The sequence below is a fragment of the Antechinus flavipes genome, chromosome 4, assembly GCF_016432865.1.
Source record: "Antechinus flavipes isolate AdamAnt ecotype Samford, QLD, Australia chromosome 4, AdamAnt_v2, whole genome shotgun sequence".
NCBI lineage: Eukaryota > Metazoa > Chordata > Mammalia > Dasyuromorphia > Dasyuridae > Antechinus > Antechinus flavipes.
In genome coordinates, this window is record NC_067401.1 from 350,472,284 (window position 1) to 350,491,733 (window position 19,450).

A 19,450-nucleotide genomic window follows, 5' to 3' on the forward strand; every position below is an offset into this window, starting at 1 on the left:
AGAAGAATGAGTCAAGTTTTATATCAACAATGTGTAGCTGGAATCAAGGATAAAGATCTGGTACCATCTCTACATCTTATAAGTAGTCTGTTTGATCATAGACTCAGGGTTATATGATATTTGAGTTCTGACAATAATTTATGGCACTTATTGTTTTCAACATAATCAATCTATGATAAATAAATAAATATATTTATATATAATTATAATTAATACTTGTGAATTTATTATTAATATTCACATATATTATCTCATTTGGTCTTTACAACAGCCCTGAGAAAGGTAGGCACTATTACTATCCCCATTTTATAGATAAGAAAACTGAGGCCCATGTCCCTATCTAGTTTCCTTTAAAAACATTTGACTTAACTTAGAGTCTCTACAAAATTGTAGTTCCTACCAAAGTACACAGGCTTGTAAATAATTGACAAAATATTTGAAATAGGTTTGAACTCAGGTTTTCTAAATTTTATATCCAACACTATCCATTATAGCTGCTTTGAATCAGTAGAGAAATATTTTTGGACTAATCAAAGAGGCCATTTTTTTTAGTTCATGGATGCTTAGGTTATCCAAACCAGTTATGAAGTAATATGACGATCATGGTTTTTTAATGTAACCCAAAGGGCAGAGTTCTTGCTCATCTTTCAAACAATTTCTCTGTATTTTCTTTGCAGATATACACTGGTTAAAAGTAACCGTGGCATGTGTTGGTAGAATGGGGATTACTATTGCGTTTCAGATGGTTTGTTTAGTGAATGCAGAATTATATCCCACATTTATCAGGTGAGTGACTCTTTCTAAATCTGAAAAAAGTTAGGTATGGCTCCTGAAATTGGTGGGTAAGTCAGATTAATGTGAGCTACACAGATTTAATTATTTCTCCTTAGATACTTCTACTTAGAAGTACTTCATTGAAGTAGGTCAGATGGCTTATTTTGAGCTCTTTCTCTCTCTCTCTTTCCCCCTCCCTCTCCCTTATTCTCTCTCTTTCTCTCCTCCCCTCTCTCTGTCTCTCCATTCATATAATAATGTATTTATTATATTTTATATATAAATGTATTATATTTAATAATTATTATAAAATAAAAATTATATAAAAATATAATTATGTATATAATATAGATGATGTATACATATTGTAATAATATATACATATATTTATATATTATATATTTATACATATATATTTATGTATGTACACACATGTGCATATGTTTTTTTCTGATCCACATATAGAGTACTATATGTAGATTGGTCTATTTGTGGTTTCAGTGGACAAAATTGAATTCACTTGACAAAAATTGAGAACCTACTGTGTTCTAGAGCATATGATAGGCATTCCTGGCACATGTAATACTGAAGAAAATAGAGTGTCAATTTTGAGAGATCTTACAATCACAAACAGGAGATAAAGCCTACATATAAATAAACTTAATACTTTAATGTTTGGCTTCTTAAACTGAGTTGTGATCCCACATGGGATCTCATTATTGAATGTGGGGGAATCACAAAATTTTGATTTATTATCAATAAATGTTTGATTTATATATTTATCTATGTACTTATATAGCCAAGGTCACATAAAAATTTTGTAGAAGAAAAGTATTCGAGGATGGAAAAAGTTTGAGCAGCACTTGTTTAATGGATCCATAATGTCAGCATTTCTTCCACTAATGAAGAGAGCAACCTGTTTATACCTTCTCCTTCTGTATGATCTGTATCCATATTCTCCCTTAGGGTGTTGGTTGTTTTTTTTTTTTTTTTTTTTAAATAGAACTATTGAAGGCCCTTCTCAAAATTTTCTTTTTTAAACCAGCTGTGAGAGCCACACTTGAACTGCTTATCTGTGCATCTTGTTCTCAGTCCAGGTTTGGCTTGCTGTTTTTTCCGATCATATATGTCTTGTAGTATATAATATATAACCATTATTAAAAATGTGGTATAGTGGACTTATACCTGTCACACAAATTACTATACTGCATAATAGATGGCATATATATCTTTACAATGTGTCCATAATGCATTATATTATTTATGTCAAAATACAATTATTCCCAGAATTGCCCTGTGAGGGAGGTTATTCAAACATCACCCTCTACATTACTGAAATGCAGATAGACTAAATATCTTCTGGAAAGTCACATGGTGATCAAATGCCTGAGCTTGAACTTGGACCCAGAAAGGTACAAACAAAATCCTGTCATCACTAAGGTTTCCCAGTTTGGGGAAAGTCCATTTATACCCAATAGAACAAAACAAGATGTTGATCAGGTTCACATCTGCTATGTGATTCTACCACTTGATTAACTATCTCTGCTTTCAATTTTTTCCCTATTAATCTCTCCATTCCTCTCTCATTTAGTACAGTAATAGCATATAGTAGGACCTGTTAAGTCCACATTCTGCTGCTGATTAGCCCTTTGACTTTGCACATATCTAATGAGATAATATTTATAGGGTTTTGCAAACCTCTAAGCACCAGATAAATGTTATCTATTATTATTAATAAAATTATCTTTACCTTATCTCTTTGAGTTTCAGTTTCCTTGGCTATAAATGGGGAATAATAATATTTGATTAGTTCCCTTGCAGCATTGTTGGGAGAAAATAATTTCACAAGCTACAAAGTATCATAGGAATGTGAATTATTATTATTAATATTTTCTGCCTCTTCCCTATCCCTCTCTCAAGTGCTTGTGAGTGGGAGGAAACTGATTGGAAACTTGCAAGGTAAAAATTAAAGCACAAAGCTCTCTCTTGAATTCAGTGTGTCTCTCGCAGACCTGAACCAGAAGTCTAAAAATAGCAGAGCAAAACAGTTCCATTGTCATGGCCACTGGTCCCCAAGGGCTTGTTTAAATCTTAAAAACCCAAAAATTCTGTGAGCTTGGTCTTAAAAGGAAAAAAGTCAAATAATATAGTCTTCTGAAGGACCCTGAATATTTGTGAAGAAAGTCTGTTGATATATAGGTTTAACAAGGCTTCTTTTAAAAAATTAGGATGATAACCATGAGTGCTTTTTGCTTTAGGAAATATGTTTCTTCTACTATCTTGTTTTTCCTTTACCATAGCTCTGTGAAGTTGGATCATAGGATACAGAGTTGGAAGGAACCTTGAAATTCGTCTAGTCTAAGTTTCTTGTCTCATTTTAAAACTGAATAAGATAATGAATGCCCAGGAGATTAAGGAAATTGTTCGAAGGCATATCAGATAGTAAAGTTGGAAATTGAGAGTAGGGTCCAGTCCTCCTTCTGCTACATTCTATTGCCTCAGTAATATATGTATTATTACTTTTATTCCTATTTTCCAGATGTGGAAACTGAGACTTATAGAAATCCATTGTGTTGTCCAAAGCTACATAATGAAGTATATAACAGAACTGTGTAATACTCTGCCATTGTTTTTGGTGTAATTTCCCATGATCATTAAGTGATTATTTTTTAAATCAAATTTTCAGGTTATTTTAGTGGTAATTTTCTATTAATTTTCATATATTTCATATATTTTCAAAGGTGTGGATGTTTCATTTACTATAGTATAAGTTTGACATTTGGGTAACTTAAAGAGCTTAATCTTTTTTTGTTCTTTTCATTTTATCAGGAACCTTGGAGTGATGGTCTGTTCTTCCTTGTGTGATGCGGGTGGAATCATAACCCCTTTTATTGTCTTCAGACTGACAGAAATTTGGCATGAGCTACCCCTTATTTTATTTGGTAAGATTCCATTCAATGCTATGGCAGATGGGTTCTGTCTAATACAAATGACAATGCCTACGGAAGTTTCAGGTTCCCACTTCAGTCATCAGAACCATAACTAAGGTGAGATGACAGGAGCTTTTCCTCAGGGCACTGAAATTTAGAGGATGATAGGACTTGCAATACTTAAGCAACATAGAAAAAAAAACCTGTATTTTTTCTAGCATCTAGTTAGTAAAAAAACTTTGTCAATATAGGAGTTAACCAGATGCTATATATCTCTGAATAACTTGAGGATGTTTCAACATCTCCAGCTCAACAGGTTCAAGACAGATTTAAAACCTTGACTCTATCCTCAATTATTTACTCTTTCTTAATCCCCACATTTATTTAGGTTTTGAATCTTGTCAATTCTACCTTCATAAGATGCTATATTTGGTTCCTTCTTTTCACTCAAAGCATAACTAGCTTTATTTAGTCCCTTTCCAATCCTGATCCTGACCGTTACCATGACCTCCTAATTAGCCCCACTGTATCCAGAACTCTTCTTTCTGAATGCCATTCTCCAACACAGTTGCCATTTTGATATTCCTTTTTTTAAAAAACTTTTTATTAACAGCATTTTGATATTCCTAAAGCACAAATCTGCTCATGTAATTCACTTGCTCAAGAAGCTTCTATAGCTCCCTATTACTTACAGAATAAAATACAAACTCCTTTGATATTTAAAAGCAAGTCACTCAACTTATATATGCCTCACTTTCCTCATCTATAAAATGAGAATAACTATTTTATTTGTCCCACAGGGTTGTTGTGAGGATCAAATGAGTTAACATATGTAAAGTACTTTGTAAAACTTGAAGTATTATATGAGTGCTGGTTAGTAAAAATATTATCTTATAAGTTCATTTAGCTATTCTCATTTAGCCTATATTTCTACATTTTTTCTACAAGTATAGCAAAAGAGCTTAGCACACAAAAGTGTGCTAAAATTAAGATAACCTACAATATTTCTTGATCTGCCATTCTAATAACCCTTTCCATAAAAAAGAGACCAGAAGAGTTTGGCAACATTTATTCTTAGTGAACTAATTCTGGGTCCTGAGAATCACTGTCTCCTTTCCTAAGTGTTTACTTATAATCTTGAATTGTTTGTTCTAGAATTTTCCCAGGAACTGAAGATCACCAACCTAGAGGTTCTGAACTATTGTGTATTTATTTTATGTGTTTGAAAATCAGGGAATTTGATCATCTTTAATTTTGTTGCACCTCTCTCTGTATAATTAATTTCCCAAAATTAACAAATAATAGATTCACAATAACATTAGCTAGTATTTTCAGTCCCCTTTGATGTAATCCATTTACCCTCAGAGATATAAATATATTTAAAGCAACTAGACCTTCTCTTACCATCTTTCCTATTTATCTTGAGCAAAAAAGTCTTCTTTAACTTACTTGTCTGATTAAGGAATAGAATAAAAACAATTCTCTAAAAATCTTTTATTTTTGGTTGTCTTTAGCATTTTCTACAATCTTAGTTTATTTTGGAAAGTTCTGGCATTATTTTTATGGGATTATGCTAGTATTCTGTATTTGTCCTTGATTATATGAATCTTTTATACATGTCCTTTCATAATTGGAGTATATAAGATAGCGAACTCTGTAGCCTTGATTTTTTCCCCACAATCTCTTTCTCTCTCTCTTTTCTCTCATTCCCTCCCCCCCTTGTCGCTGTCTCTGTCTCTATTTCTCTGTCTCTGCCTCTCTATCTCTCCATCTCTCTGTCTCTGTCTCTCTGTCTTGTCTGTGTCTGTCTGTCTGTCTCTTATTGATGTCTTCTGTTTTATCAAATCATTTGCACATAAATGTCAGCAAGACAGTTGAATTAAGAAAGATCTAACACAGCAACCATTTGATACCACGTACTACTTTCTGAATCCATAATCTCCCATATCTCTGAAAGAAAAAGGAAAATATGAAGTTTTCCTCTCTTTTTCTTATGGGTCAAGACATTACATTTGTATAGTTTTTAGCATTTTCCCCCATCTTCTTTTCATTTATGTTGGTCTAGTCCTTATGTAAATAATTTTCTTGATTCTGCTTATTTCACTGTGTATCAATTCAAGTCTTCCCATGTTTCTCTAAATTCCTTATGTTCATTAGTTTTTAATTCAAAATACTCTATTAGAGTTATATCATAGTTTGCTTACTATTTTCCAAACAATGAATGCCAACTTTGGTTCTAGTTAGTTTTTTTTTAACTCCCACATAAAGTATTGCAGTTAATATTTTGGTTTATTCTTTTTGTCTTTGGCCTCCTCAGACAGGAACGGGGAGCAGGAAGAGAGGATTATATGCTTAACTGTGAAATCTCTGAATCAAAGCAACAGTTCATTGACTTTTCTTACATAATTTCAAATTATTTTTTAAATTGGTTGGACTACTTCATAATCAGATCAACAGCTTATTTGTGTGCGCATCTTCAAGAGCTTTCCCAACACTGATTATTTCTTTCTTTTGTCATCTTTAACAGTTCGCTGGTTGTTATAATTATAACAATTATAATTTGAATGTGGAGCAATACTTTAGTTGGGTATTGATAGTTTGCAGATTTTCTTTTGAAAACTTTTAATGTTTTTTTTCTTATCTTTTGGAAAAAGGTTCTCGATCTTATATATTTGTGTCATTTCCCTATATGTCTTTGATATCAGGCTTCTATCAAAGAGATTTGCTACAAAGATTTTTTTTTTCTCAATTGAAAGTTTCCTTTGTCTTGGTTACATTTGTTGAATTAAAACTTTAACTTTTATGTAGTCAAAATTTTCTCTTTCCTCTTTTATGATCACTCTTCTCTCTCTTATTTAAGAATTCTCCCTATAGTGAGAGATATGAAAATTATCTCCTTTCCTTTTCCTCTAATTTTTTAATAATAAGATTTTTTATACTTAGATCATGTATCCATTTGGAACTTTGGTATATGATATAAGATGATGATTAAAACCTTTTTTTTTTTTTACCAAATTACTTTCAAAATTTTCAGCTGTCCTTTCCCTACAGATTGATTTCCTTACATTTATTGAGCAGTAGGCTCTGATGTTAAATAGTTTCAAATTCTTCCTTATCCTGTTTCTTTGATCTGCTTTCCTATTTTTAATCACTATCAAATAGTTTTCATGTTTATTACTTTATAAGAAAGTTTGAAGCCTGGAAGAACTAGGTCTCCTTCTTTCCTACTTTTTTCATTATTTCCCTTAAGCTTTAAGAATTTTGGTTGCTTCAAATGGATTTTTTTTTTTTTTGGGTATAGGTCTATCAAATAACCCGAGTAGTTTGGTATAGCACTAAATCAGCAAATTAATTGGCTCATTATCCTTTAAAAATATCATATCGGTACAACCTAACCACATGCAATGCATATCCCTTTAATTATTTACATCTTTCTTTCAGGTTCAGTATTGATTTAACAAACATTTATTAAAACCATGTCAAATGTGAAACCTTGTTCTGAGCTTTACAGAAGTTAGAAATGTAAACAAGAAATGGTTCTGTTACTCAAGAATTCTTATTTTTCTTTCCCCGGGTAAGTTTTTTATTGGACTGCCAAAATCAATAAGATTTGGCAACTGGTTGGATATGGAGAATTTAGGATGGAGGGCATGTGTATGAGAGAAATGGAAGTGTCAAAGATTAAATCCAAACTATGAAACTAGGTGACTTAAAAATGATGCACAGTCACTTTTGCCAAGTTTGTGAATTTTTATATAGTCTTGAGGTGCCAGATATATTTACTCCTGTAACCTAGCACTGTTCCTTTACTTCTTTTATTAGATCATTTTATTTTGAATAAGGTATACTTTTTCATTGACATATTCCATTCAAGAGTCCTATCTCACAATATTGATGATAATTATGAGATTAAATTTATAATCTTTTATTAAAATGTCAAGTTTAATTTGTAATTCTACATTGATTTAGAGACACAAGATGTCATAAGTAATGTTCCCAGTTCTTTTTCTTGTTATTTCTTCATGAAAATTGCTGTCTACTGTTGTTTTGAAAGATGAGGAAACTGAGTGGTTGCATGACTTGCCCAAAGTCACATAGGCATAATTAGTGGGATCAGAACTTCAGTCCAGGTTTTTTGACTCCATGATATGATTTGAGTATTGCTAAGTAGGCTTCTTTATCACAAAATATCTTCTCAACTGGTGCCTGAAATTCCACCATTAACAATTCTTTCCTTTGTGTTTGTGGTCTCTTTTTACAATGGTACCTTCTCAAAGATGGATGATATCTTAGTGAAAGAAAATATAGGGCAATGGATAGAGATGGAACTGACTTCGAGTACTGAGTTCAAAACCTATTACTTCCTGACTATAGGGGAGGCCATGGGAAAAGAGTTGCAGTTTTTTTCAATAAAGAATAGAATAGTTGAGGGCAGCTAGATGGCACAGTGGATAGAGTACTGACTGAGTCAGGAGGACCTGAGTTCAAATGCAGCCTCAGACACAATATTCTCTAGCTGTGTAATCCTGGGCAAGCCATTTAATTCCAATTGTCTCTCAAAAAGAAAGAGAAGGATGGGGGAGAAAGAGAAGAAGGAGGAGAAGCAAAAAGAGGAATAGCAGGAAAAATAGGGAGAAGGAGGAGAAGGAGAAAGGGTGAAAGAGAATGGTGGAGAAAAAAGAGAAGGAGGAGGGGGAGAAAGAGGAGAAAGAGGAGAAGGAGGAGGGGGAGAGGAGGAAAGGGGAGAAAGAGGAAAAGGAGAAGGGGGAGAAAGAAAAGAAGGAGGAGGAGGGAGAAATAGAAGAAAGAGGAGGGGAGAGGAGAAGGGGAGAGAAAGAGAAGAAGGAGGAGAAGCAGTAAAAGGAGGAAAAGGAGAAGGGAAAGAAAGAGAAGAAGGAGGAGGAGGGGGGAAGAAAGAGAAGAAGGAGAAGGGAGGGAAAGAGAAGGAGGAGGAGGAGGAAGGAAGAGAAATAAAAGAAAGAAAAGCTAAGGGAGGAGGGAGGAGAAAAAGGAGGGGGGAAAAAGAGAAGAAGGAGAAAAAGAAGGAAGAAGAAGAGGAGAAGAAGAATAGTTAAGTGAGTACAGTCAATTTTCTAGTGGAAGAACTATACTTTGAACATTTTATTGGGTACTCTGGGGTGCTGGCTTAACTCTTAGACCTCTCAGACCCTGGTTCTTAGTAGGTTGCTTGACATCAAGTCCTTGCAGAAATGAGGGATGATGGAGAAAGTCCCTTTTGCCCTCATAAACTTTATTGTTAGACATTTACCAATTCTAGTTGGGTAATTACTGAGCTGTGGTCACTGCCAGCCTAGAGAGTTGTGAGCCAGTTGGATTCCATTTTGTTTTTATCTATGCCCAGGGAGATGAGGTGAGAGGCTGGCAAGTATCCTTTAGGTACCTCCTTCATCTTCTCCCTGTTTCTTCTCTCTCCCTTGCCTATAAAACAAAAGGATCAGGGTCTAGAAGCTTACAGTGGATTAGTTGTCCCTAAGATATTGAGAAGTAAAATTAGAAAAACACAATGCATTATGGTACAAAGAATAATGAATTAGGAATCAAGAGCCGTGGATTCATGGGGTCATCAATTTAGAACTGAAAGTGAACTCATACGTCATTGATCTTGACCATCTTTTTTTAAATATGAGAAAACCATATTTTTGGTTAAGAGGTTAAATCATTTGCCCCGTCATACAAATAGTAACAGAGAAAGCTACAATTTAAATTCAAGTCCGTTAATCCCCAATTCAGCACCTTTTTCACTTGGTGACTCTATTTTCATCTTTGTCCCAAACTGACTCTGTGACTATAGACAAACTAATTAACCTCTTGCTTTCTTTATCTTCTCCTTATAAAAAGGAAGTTTAGTTCAATATTCCCTATTCTCCCTCTCCATTTGAACTGGAGGTTCAGAGGTGTTAAGTGAGTTGCCTAATGTGACATGACTAGTAAGGGTCCTCTGTTTAATAATCATATGGTTGGGTTAAAATTGCTTAATCTTATACTTACCTATAGGCTGAATCTGCTTTACTCTATTCCCTCTTTGTGTGGACAGCTTGTTCATTGAGGCAGTCAGTGTAGGAGGAAATAAGAAAACAAATATTTATTAAGCACCTACTATGTGCCAAGCACTGTACAAAATCCTTTACAAATATTATTAACTTATTTGATCCTCACTATAACTCAGGGAAGTAGGTAATATCATTATCACTTCCTTTTACAGTTAAAGAAGCTGAGGTAAATAGGGACTAAGGGACATGCCCAAAGTCACACAGCTAGTCAGGGTTTGAGGTCAGATAATAACTTGGGTTTTCCTGACTCTGGATCTAGCTGTCTGCTTTACAGATGGCCCCACTGTGCTGGGCTACTTCTGGCTGCTCTGCTGAAGAGATTTGCCAAAGGGATTCATGTACTCACAGAATTAGCTGGAGGGAACATAGGTCAGAAGTCACAGGAGCATGGATTTAGAGTTGGAAGGGACCTTTAGGTCACTTAGTCCTATTCCAAAGGGAAAGGGGTTGCCTAAGCTCTTTCAGGGAGAGAGTGGTACAAGCCAGACTTTGAAACAAGGTCCATCCTTTACTGACAAATTTATCCATCTTTGCACCCCTTCCTTGCCTTTCCTCAGCTCCCACCAAAGCCCAACTGGAAGACAGAGCTCTTCTTACTTGGTTCATCCAACTCTAGACTTCACATTGCCCTTACTTGACTTTTTTATTTCCCTTTCGGCTGCCCTGGTGATTTTAACCTGATTTCATTGACATGCAAACAAACACTCAACGAAGGCACAATTCTACAGTAAGTGGGGTCTTGCAGAAAGCAACAATTTTCTTCAATTATGCAATATTCTTGATGTTTACTTCACTATATTAAAATATTTGGTAACCATAGTTAGAAACATCGCAGTATTTTCTAAGACATCTATAAATTAAAATGTTAAAACACTAAAATCAATCTCACATTTAAGCAACTATTAACAATACAATATATGGGAGACCATCCATATATTCCAGTCCTCCCCACCAAAGTTATTAATGGGTCATCATCATTTGTGGTGATTACCTTTATCATGTGTTTTTCCTGTTAGCTGATACTAATTAAGAAAGATTGAAGACAAGACCTGTCTTGTAGTTTTGGACTGTTTCTCTACCTAGTTGCAATTACCAATAAAATTTATTTAATTTACTCACTCATTAATTTATTCATTTTTATTTCTTTCTTTTTATCTATTCCTTCCTTCTTTCTTTCTATTCTCCCTGTCTCTGTCTTTTTTTCGTTCCTTCTTTTCCCCTTTCTTCTCTCCTCTGTTTACTTTTCCTTTCCTCTGACTCTCTTATCTTATCCTCTTTCCCCTTTTTCCACCCTCCCCTTTTCTTTCCTTTCTCCTTTTCTTTTCTTTCCCTCTTCTTTCCTTCCCATTTCCCCCTCTTCTTCCCTTTCTCCTCCTCCTGCCTTTTTCCCTTTCTCTTCCTCCCCTCTTCTTTCCTTTTTTCTCTTCCTCTCTTTTTCCCTTTCTCTTCCTCCTATCTTTTCCTCTTTCCACTCCTCCCTCTTCTTCTTTCCATTCCTTCCCTCTCCTTTCCCCTCTTTCCCTCTTCTTCCCTTTCTATTCTTCCTGTCCTTTTCCTTTTCTAGTTTTCTTCTCTTTCCATTCCTCCCCTCTTCTTCCCTTTCTCCTCCTCCTCTCTTTTCCCCTTTCCCTCCTCCTTTATTTCCCCCCTTTCCTTTGTCCCCCTCCTTTCTTTCTCTTATTTGATATAACCGACAACTTTACTTGCCAGGGGGAGAGATTAACTGAATTGCTCAAGGTCACACACAAGGTCATTGCCTGTTAGAGACAGATCTTAAACTCAGTTCTTTCCGATTTCTGGGCTGCAGTCTGTTCACTACACTCTGCTGCCTTGGGGAAGGACTTTAAGAAGCTAGAGAATGTAGAAGAGGAGGATCATATGGTATATGAGGATGTGCAGAAGGATCTTTCAGTCTGTCAATAAGCATCATTAAACATTTAGAGTACAAAGAAGGAGGGGGCATTTAGCTTGAGATGAGAAGACATGCCAGTCCACGATAGTTATTCTCAAATATCAGAAGGGTTTTAAGGTGTAAGAGAGATTAGCTTTGTTCTGCTCAGCCCTGGAAGGCAAAATTAGGAGCAAAAAGACACATTTCACCTGTTCTGAAGGGAAAACTTCACTGCTATTGCAATGATTCACATGTTTTTGGGGGGCTCATTCTTGTCTGTGTCATAGACAGGAATGGTCTGGTTTGGAGAGCCTTGGAGATTCCTTCTGTGAGCCCTTATAGCCTCCTCCCCATCCCTGATTCTGAAGGTTGTAAACCACCAGTCCTGTTCTGGAGCCTTGACTTTGTCCCTTTTTATTGCTTGCTTCCGTATCAGGAAAGCCTGGGGCTGAGAACAAGGGCGAGCCTTTTTTTAGAGCTGTCATAAACCTTCTGGGTTTGAGCCTATCTAAACGTTAAGGTCAAGCATGCAAGGAACTTTCTTTACTCAGACGTGCCAGGCCTTTTATGCTCAACTGCCCTTTAGAGTAATGAATTACATTTGGTTGAGGACATTGGCTTGTCTGGCCTTGGACTTGTAAGGATGTCCATGAGGAATCAGACTCCGTGGGTTGACTTCCTAGTATTTAAGTTGCCAGCAGCCTTCCTCATTATGTGGGAGGGAAAAAAATAATATGAAATTGCCTCTTCTAATCCTAAACTCAGTTCTCCTCCTGTATGTTATGAAAAAAGGTTTCTTTTTTTGGGGAAAGAACAATTAAAAATTTCTAATCTGCTACATACCCTTCTCCCCACACCTCCTTGACTTGAATTCATTGATAAAAAATGAGTTCCAGGCCCCCTACCTTAATTAATTTGATACAATCAGTGTAAGGGCCTGATAAAGCTGTAAATGTCTAAACACAATGGTTCCCTTAATGTGATCCACATCATTACCATCAAATTTAAAATGATCTCAGAAATATCTGCTGCTCATTAATTCTCTTACCCTTTTTTAATATACTTTTTTTTTTTTTTTGAAGCTTTGATTGGTGTCCTTGCTGGTGGAATGGTATTGCGTCTACCAGAAACAAAGGGGAAGATGTTACCAGAAACCATTGAAGATGCTGAGAAGCTGGGGTGAGATGCTGCTACTGCAGGGACAGGAAGCTTTCATCACAAATACCATCTGCAAAGGATCAGGCTTTAGCTTCTGCATCTTTAGCTCTCTGCTTCCTATAAGGAGAAGCGAGGCAGGAGTTCCTAATTCCACTACTAACATCGGGCTGGGGAGAAGAGAAGGTGGACCTTTGTGTCAGGAAAGGAACATACATTTAGAGATGACAATCATTGTTTAAAACTGAGGCAACAGAATGAGGAAGTTCTCTGAGAACGGTTGTCCTCTCCTAGTGGGATAGGTTTCCTCCTGATTTATAGGGGACTATAAATCTGTGGGAAACCAAACAAAAAATCTCCAATCAAACAAAAACCTTTGATCTGTTTTGAGAATGATCCCAAATGTTTGTACTTCATGTTGTTTTCAACAGAAGCTTATTTTTCAGGACCCAGAAAAAATGTTAATAACCTTGGTGGTTTTAGTGGTTCAAAGGAGAATGCATGTGTCAAAGTGGGGAAAGATGCTATTTATGATGTGATTGAGTTTGGAGAGATTATATAGATCAATGTATTAAACTGAATGTAATATTATGTGTAATATTAATTTTTACACATTAATTTATTTATTAGCTGTGTGCCAGGCCCTAGGAATTCAAAGAAAAAATGAAGCATTTCCTATCCTTAGGGAACTAACTTTCTTAAAAATTTTACATTTTTGAAAATGATCTTCTGTTTCAATTTTTAGATTTATTCTCATTCCTTTGTCTCTACTGATTGATTCCTTTTTTAAAAGCTTTGTTACTACTTTTTGGTTTTATGGTTATTAACCACAAAGGACCACTTCCTTGTCACAAAAATATTTATTCACTGACCAGCAGATGCAATAACATCTGATGTGGCATATATCATATTCCACACCTCAACCCTTTATTTTTGAAAAGGGTTTCTAAAAATGAGGTCATTCATTACAGCTAACTGATTGAATTTTATTGAAGAATGCAATAAATTCTCAACCTATCCATCAGAACAACATGTATCTAGTGATATCATTGGCAGGTCATTCACATTCTATGGAAATGTTGTGGGAGAATGAGAATAGAATAATATCTATTTTAATGATTAATTCACTTCTTTGGTTCTATTAATATATCTTCAGTTCTAATGTCTTTTTATTGTAAATAATTTTAATGGTAATTGCTAATGTATCACTATGAAGTCTGTAAAACAGTTTTTGGTTTTCATAATGACCCTGGGAAGTTGGTGCTATCATTAGTTCCATTAGATAGATGAAGAATCTGTGGATGAGAGAAATTAAATGACTAGCCCAAGACTTCTCAGTTAGTGTTAGAGGCAGAATTTGAACACAGATTGGATCATAGATCAACCAGCTGGAAGGAACCTTATCTATTCTATATAGGTTATCTAGTTTAGAGCCTTTATTCTACCAATAATGAAAACCAGGAATTAAAAGATAAAATGACTAAAGTGCCCAAGGTCACATAGTAAATTTCCAAACCAAAATTCAGAGTCAGGTCCTGTGATTCCAAGTTCATCACCCTTTCCATGGCACTACTCCACCTTTAATGACGATCATTATTTCTCAGTGTTTTAGAATTGCCATTTCAGTCATTTATAGTCCCAAAGAACCACATGATTGGTTCAGGCATAGAAGAAAAAGTTCATATCAATTCTTCCTCACCTATTGTTAAAGAGATCATTTTTTATCTTGTAATTTCAAGGGAAAATGTCAAAGGAAAGGACATAAATATTTGGTAATTTGATTTGAAAGTTAAGTAAGGATATGTTTCATATTCTCTTGAATATGAGTAATTTCCATCAGTGTAACAATGTGCTGATATATGAAGGGTAGAGTTTTCTAAATGTTGTCCGTTGACTCATGGTAATACTTCTCCAATTGTTCCTTTTTTCCTCCTTCTTAATGACATAGAAGAACATGCTCAATACTCTGGCATTCCTCCTGGAATTATAGGTCCCACCTGAAAATGCCTCATTATGCTTATAAAGGACAAAGTAATGTCTGGTACTTAAAGATATTTAACGTTATTATTGTTTGTCTTTTGTTCTTGAAAAAGACAAATGACATCACAAGAATGACATCCAACTTTTGTGTGAATTGTATTTAAATGAGGCATAGCTGACAAAATCATTATCCTTCCTCTTTCCTTCAGAGTGATCAAAGTTCAGTGGCAAGACAAAAATCAAGAAGATGGGTGAAGACTCAGGAGGCAATGTGTGACTTTAGTCTTGCTAATTTAAGGTCTTTTCCAGTTCTATTTAATAAGATAAAAGTATATATCTCCAAATTCTACAGAAAAATAGTTGAAAAAAATTGGAATTAGATGTATATAAATTGCTTTGTAAATCTTAAAGCTCAATGCTAAGCCATTCTAAGAATTCTATTTTTTCTGATGTATTTTAGTTCTTTTCTTATTGCTCTCTCTCAATGACTCATTTTCCTAATTCCCAAACTACTCCTTTACTAATAGGTTGATTAAGTTTGTCTTGTTTTGTGTTTTTGCTATAGGAAGGGAAAGCCCAAAGAAAACAAGATCTTCCTTCAGATTGAAAAATCCGAAGATGTGGACATCTGAAAGAGATGTGGCCTTGTTGAAATGGTTTGTTGGATAAAGGAAGATTGATTATCATTGGAAATGCATGAGGAGAAGCACACCTTTTCTCTTACTCTTGCTCCATTGGTGCTACTCTGACACTTGTCCATCAGGTTTTTGCTGAGAGATCCAGAAAGCAGTGACAATTTTAGAAAAATCATTTCTGGTTTTAATGGTGTTCTTCTACTAATCCACTGAAATCATCACCGACTTTTTAAAAAAAATCTATTTATCTTTTAAAAAATCAAGATTTTGTGATTGTGATCATAATATTATTAACAATCAATTAAAAAGCATGTATATACCAGGCACTAGCTCTGTGATCCAGCTAAGCCACTTAATTCCCAGATTATTCTCTAACATTGTAAATCATCAGAGGAAATTATAATCTGCACTGGTAAGAAGAGTTGTGTTTTTCTGGAGGTTCCTACACCAATGAGGAAATCACAAATCTAATGCCTCGTCATTTTTTTTTTTTTGGTACCCTTCTAAAAATGCAGCTATTTTGAAATAAATGTGTTAGATTATGAAATATTTTTGATATGAATAACTCATAGTCAGAGGTAATGGAGATAATGATTCAGTGATATTATGGTTCTCCATTTGATGATATGAAATGGAATTTTCTCTTTATAATTATTTTGTCTTTAGTCTCTAAATGACCTCTGAAGTTCCCCTCTAGTAAAAAGTTTATGATCCTAAACATAAAATCTCCTGGGGTTATATGAAGGATATCCAACTATTTTGTTAAGTTTTATAAGAATAGGGCAGGCCTGTTATAATGGAGCTTACAGTTATACATTTACTGATTTTGGATGATGGTCTTTTTTTGTTAGGAATAAACATTCATCTCTCAAAACTTAGGATCTTTTTCTCTGATATGTAGTGAGTTCAACTTCCTTGATAACTTCAGTAAATATTTCTCTAATAATTTTTATAGATTTTTTTTGTTTTTATACTCCTTTCATTTCCAAATATATCCCTTCCTCCTCTCCAGTGAGTCATGTTTCTAAAAAAACTAATAAAGCAAAACTAATCAAGACATCAGCCCAGACTGATGTACACACTTCTTCCATTCTTCCCAGGGGTACCTTTTGGTCATTATAAATACACACTGTTCAGGTTGGCTATTGTTTTTTCCATTTATTTTGTTATAACCATGTGTATATGTTTTTCTGATTCTGCTTATTTTACTCCGTATCAGTTGACATAAGTCTTTTTTTTTTTTTTTTACTGAATTCTTCATTATTTTGACAGTGAGATAATATTCCTTTACAATCACATATCACAGTTTGTTTAGGATTGGGCGATCTTTCTGAAACAAACTTAAACCAAGTGTCTAGGTATTCCTGGACATTATTTTTCCATTAGGATTTCTTGCATTTCAGCACAGAACAAAAAAAATTTGAGACTCTTTGTGGTGCAAAGACTCTCTCGTACTTGTTAATATGTTTTCTTTTTTGTAAAAAGATTTTGATCATGAACTAATATCTGCCTGTGCAACCAAGAAAGCATCAGATTATTTTTTTTTTGGGGGGGGCAGCTAGATGGCACAATGGACAGAGCACTAGTCCTGAAATCAGGAGGAATTGAGTTTGAATTTGACCTCAGGCATTTAATATTTACTAGCTGTGTGACCCTGGGCAAGGAAAAAAAGAAAGAAAGAAAGAAAGAAAAGAAGGAAAGAAAGAAAAAAAGAAAGAAAAGAAATGAAAGAAAGAAAGAAAGAAATGAAAGAAAGAAAGAAAGGAAAGAAATGAAAGAAAGAAAAGAAATGAAAGAAAGAAAGAAACAAAGAAAGAAAAGAAAGAAATGAAAGAAAGAAAGAAAAAAGAAAGAAGGAAAGAAAGAAAAGAAGGAAAGAAAGAAAGAAAGAAAGAAAATCAAACATATTATGCCTCAATAGCCTGTGGAAGTAAAGAAATAGCCTTGAATCCTTTCCAAGTTGTTCAGTGATTCACTTTCCCTCAAAAAGGTCTAATGTGTAATTGCAGTTAAAGTGGGACTTAGAAGGATCCTTTCATCTCATTGCTTCTTTTCCTTGCTACTTATTTCTTGCAGACTGTTAGCATCCAAAAGGGCAAATCCTTCCAAAAACATTAATATGAAATTTGATTCTCTGCAGTTATCAAGAAACAGAATTGTCAGGGTGATATTCAGTGTGATAAATACATTATGATATAGGCATTTGAAGGTATGAAAAACATTGGAGCTTTAGATATAATCATAATAATGAGAAATTGCAAGGCATTTATATAATAATGATGACATTAATAACTAGCACTTTACAATTTGCACAAAGCTTTACAAACATTCACTCATTTGATTCTCACACCAACCCTGGATCATACAAAGCCATAACAGTCCCATGAAAAGTAGGTAGAAGCTAGTCTTAATACACGCGCACACACACACACACACACACACACACACACACACACACACACGGAATTTATCTTACCCTGTAAGAAAGTAGGAGAGAAAAGAGATATGAGAAGGAAGGAAGGTGATAGAAAAGAGAGCATATTAGGGAAGGGGGTGGTCTGTAGCAAAACATTTTTGAGGAGGGTCAGGGTAAAAGAGAGAAAATAGAATATACAAGAAGAAACAATAATAGTAATTGGGAAAATAATTTTTTAAAATTAAATTAAAATTTTTATTAAAACTTTTTAATTTTAAAAAGATATGCATTGATAATTTTTCAACATTGACCCTTGCCAAACCCTGTGTTCCAATTCCCCCCTTCTCCCTACCCTCTCCCCTAATTAGCAAATAATCCAATAAATGATGCTAAGTCCAATATATGCATACACATCTATACAATTATCTTCCACAAGGAAAATCAAATCAAAAAGGAAGAAAATGAGAAAGAAAATAAAATGCAAACAAACAACAACATAAAAAGAATGTTATGTTGTGATCCACACTCAGTTCCTACAGATCTCTCTCTGGGTGTAAAAGGCTTTCTTTATTACAAGGTCATTGTAACTGATCTGAATCATCTCATTGTTGAAGAGAGCCACAACCATCAGAATTGATCATTGAATAGTCTTCTTGTTACCGTATACAATGATCTCCTGGTTCTGCTCACTTCACTAAGCATCAATTCATGTAAGGCTCTCCAGGACTCTCTGAAATCACACTGATGATTATTTGAGCAATAATATTCCAAAACATTCATTTACCATACCTTATTCAGGCATTCTCCAAATGATGGGCAGCCAGGGAAAAGATTTTTGAAGCAAGTTTCTCTGATGAAGTCCTCATTTCTCAAATGTATAGGAAATTGAGTCAAATTTATTTTTAAAAAAAGAGAGAGTCATTCTCCATTTAATATATAATCAAAACATATGAACTTATGCTCAAAGAGATATAAAATTGTAGAGAGTCACAGTTAATGGGGGAACTCTGGGTGAGGTATAAGATCCTTCAGCCCAAAAGGAACCTGCTGACTGTCTGGTTTGGTTTCCCATCTCCCCTAAGGGCTCTTGGGCTTCCTGAGAAGTCAGGGGGCTGTGACAACCTGTGTTGTGATTGAAGTAGAGTGATAGCAGGAGGCAAACTACATACAATAGCAAGTTGTTTATATGGTCCCAGGTATACAGTATATACTTAGCTTATGCCCAGTATTGTTTTGGTGACATAAAAGTATGAGGGTATAAAAAGGAGAAAGTCCTTGGAATAAACAGACTCCATTTTCCCACCATCCTCAGAGTCTCACCTCATGACTCCTCCACTAAGATATATGTTTTTTCACCATGGTGTGGGGGCTCTAGAAAGCAGGGCACAACATAAAATCATGCTTCTCCTTTGACCTAACAATACCATTGCTAGACGTGAATCCCAAAAGAGATTTTTTTTTTAAAAAGGGAAAGAACCTATGTGTACAAAAATATAGCAGCTCCTTTTTCAGGGCAAAGAATCAGAAATTGAGGTGATATCTATCAATTGGGGAATGGCTGAATAAATTGTGATATGTGATTATGATGGGATATTATT

General features: G+C 34.7%; 1 protein-coding gene across 2 annotated transcripts in view; it reads left to right on the forward strand.

Moving 5' to 3' along the window:
• The window catches only part of LOC127562389 (solute carrier family 22 member 1-like), a 64,630-nt gene that overhangs the window by 31,909 nt on the left and 13,271 nt on the right, over positions 1–19,450 (forward strand). The window contains exons 8-11 of one of the 2 annotated variants that reach the window (XM_051998052.1): positions 678–786; positions 3,604–3,716; positions 12,749–12,845; positions 15,367–15,457. In XM_051998052.1, the coding sequence (XP_051854012.1) occupies positions 678–786; positions 3,604–3,716; positions 12,749–12,845; positions 15,367–15,433 (386 nt within the window). In that variant the 3' untranslated portion in view covers positions 15,434–15,457. Of the gene's footprint in view, positions 1–677; positions 787–3,603; positions 3,717–12,748; positions 12,846–15,366; positions 17,116–19,450 lie in introns of those variants that run through there. The other variant, XM_051998051.1, reaches the window with a different exon arrangement.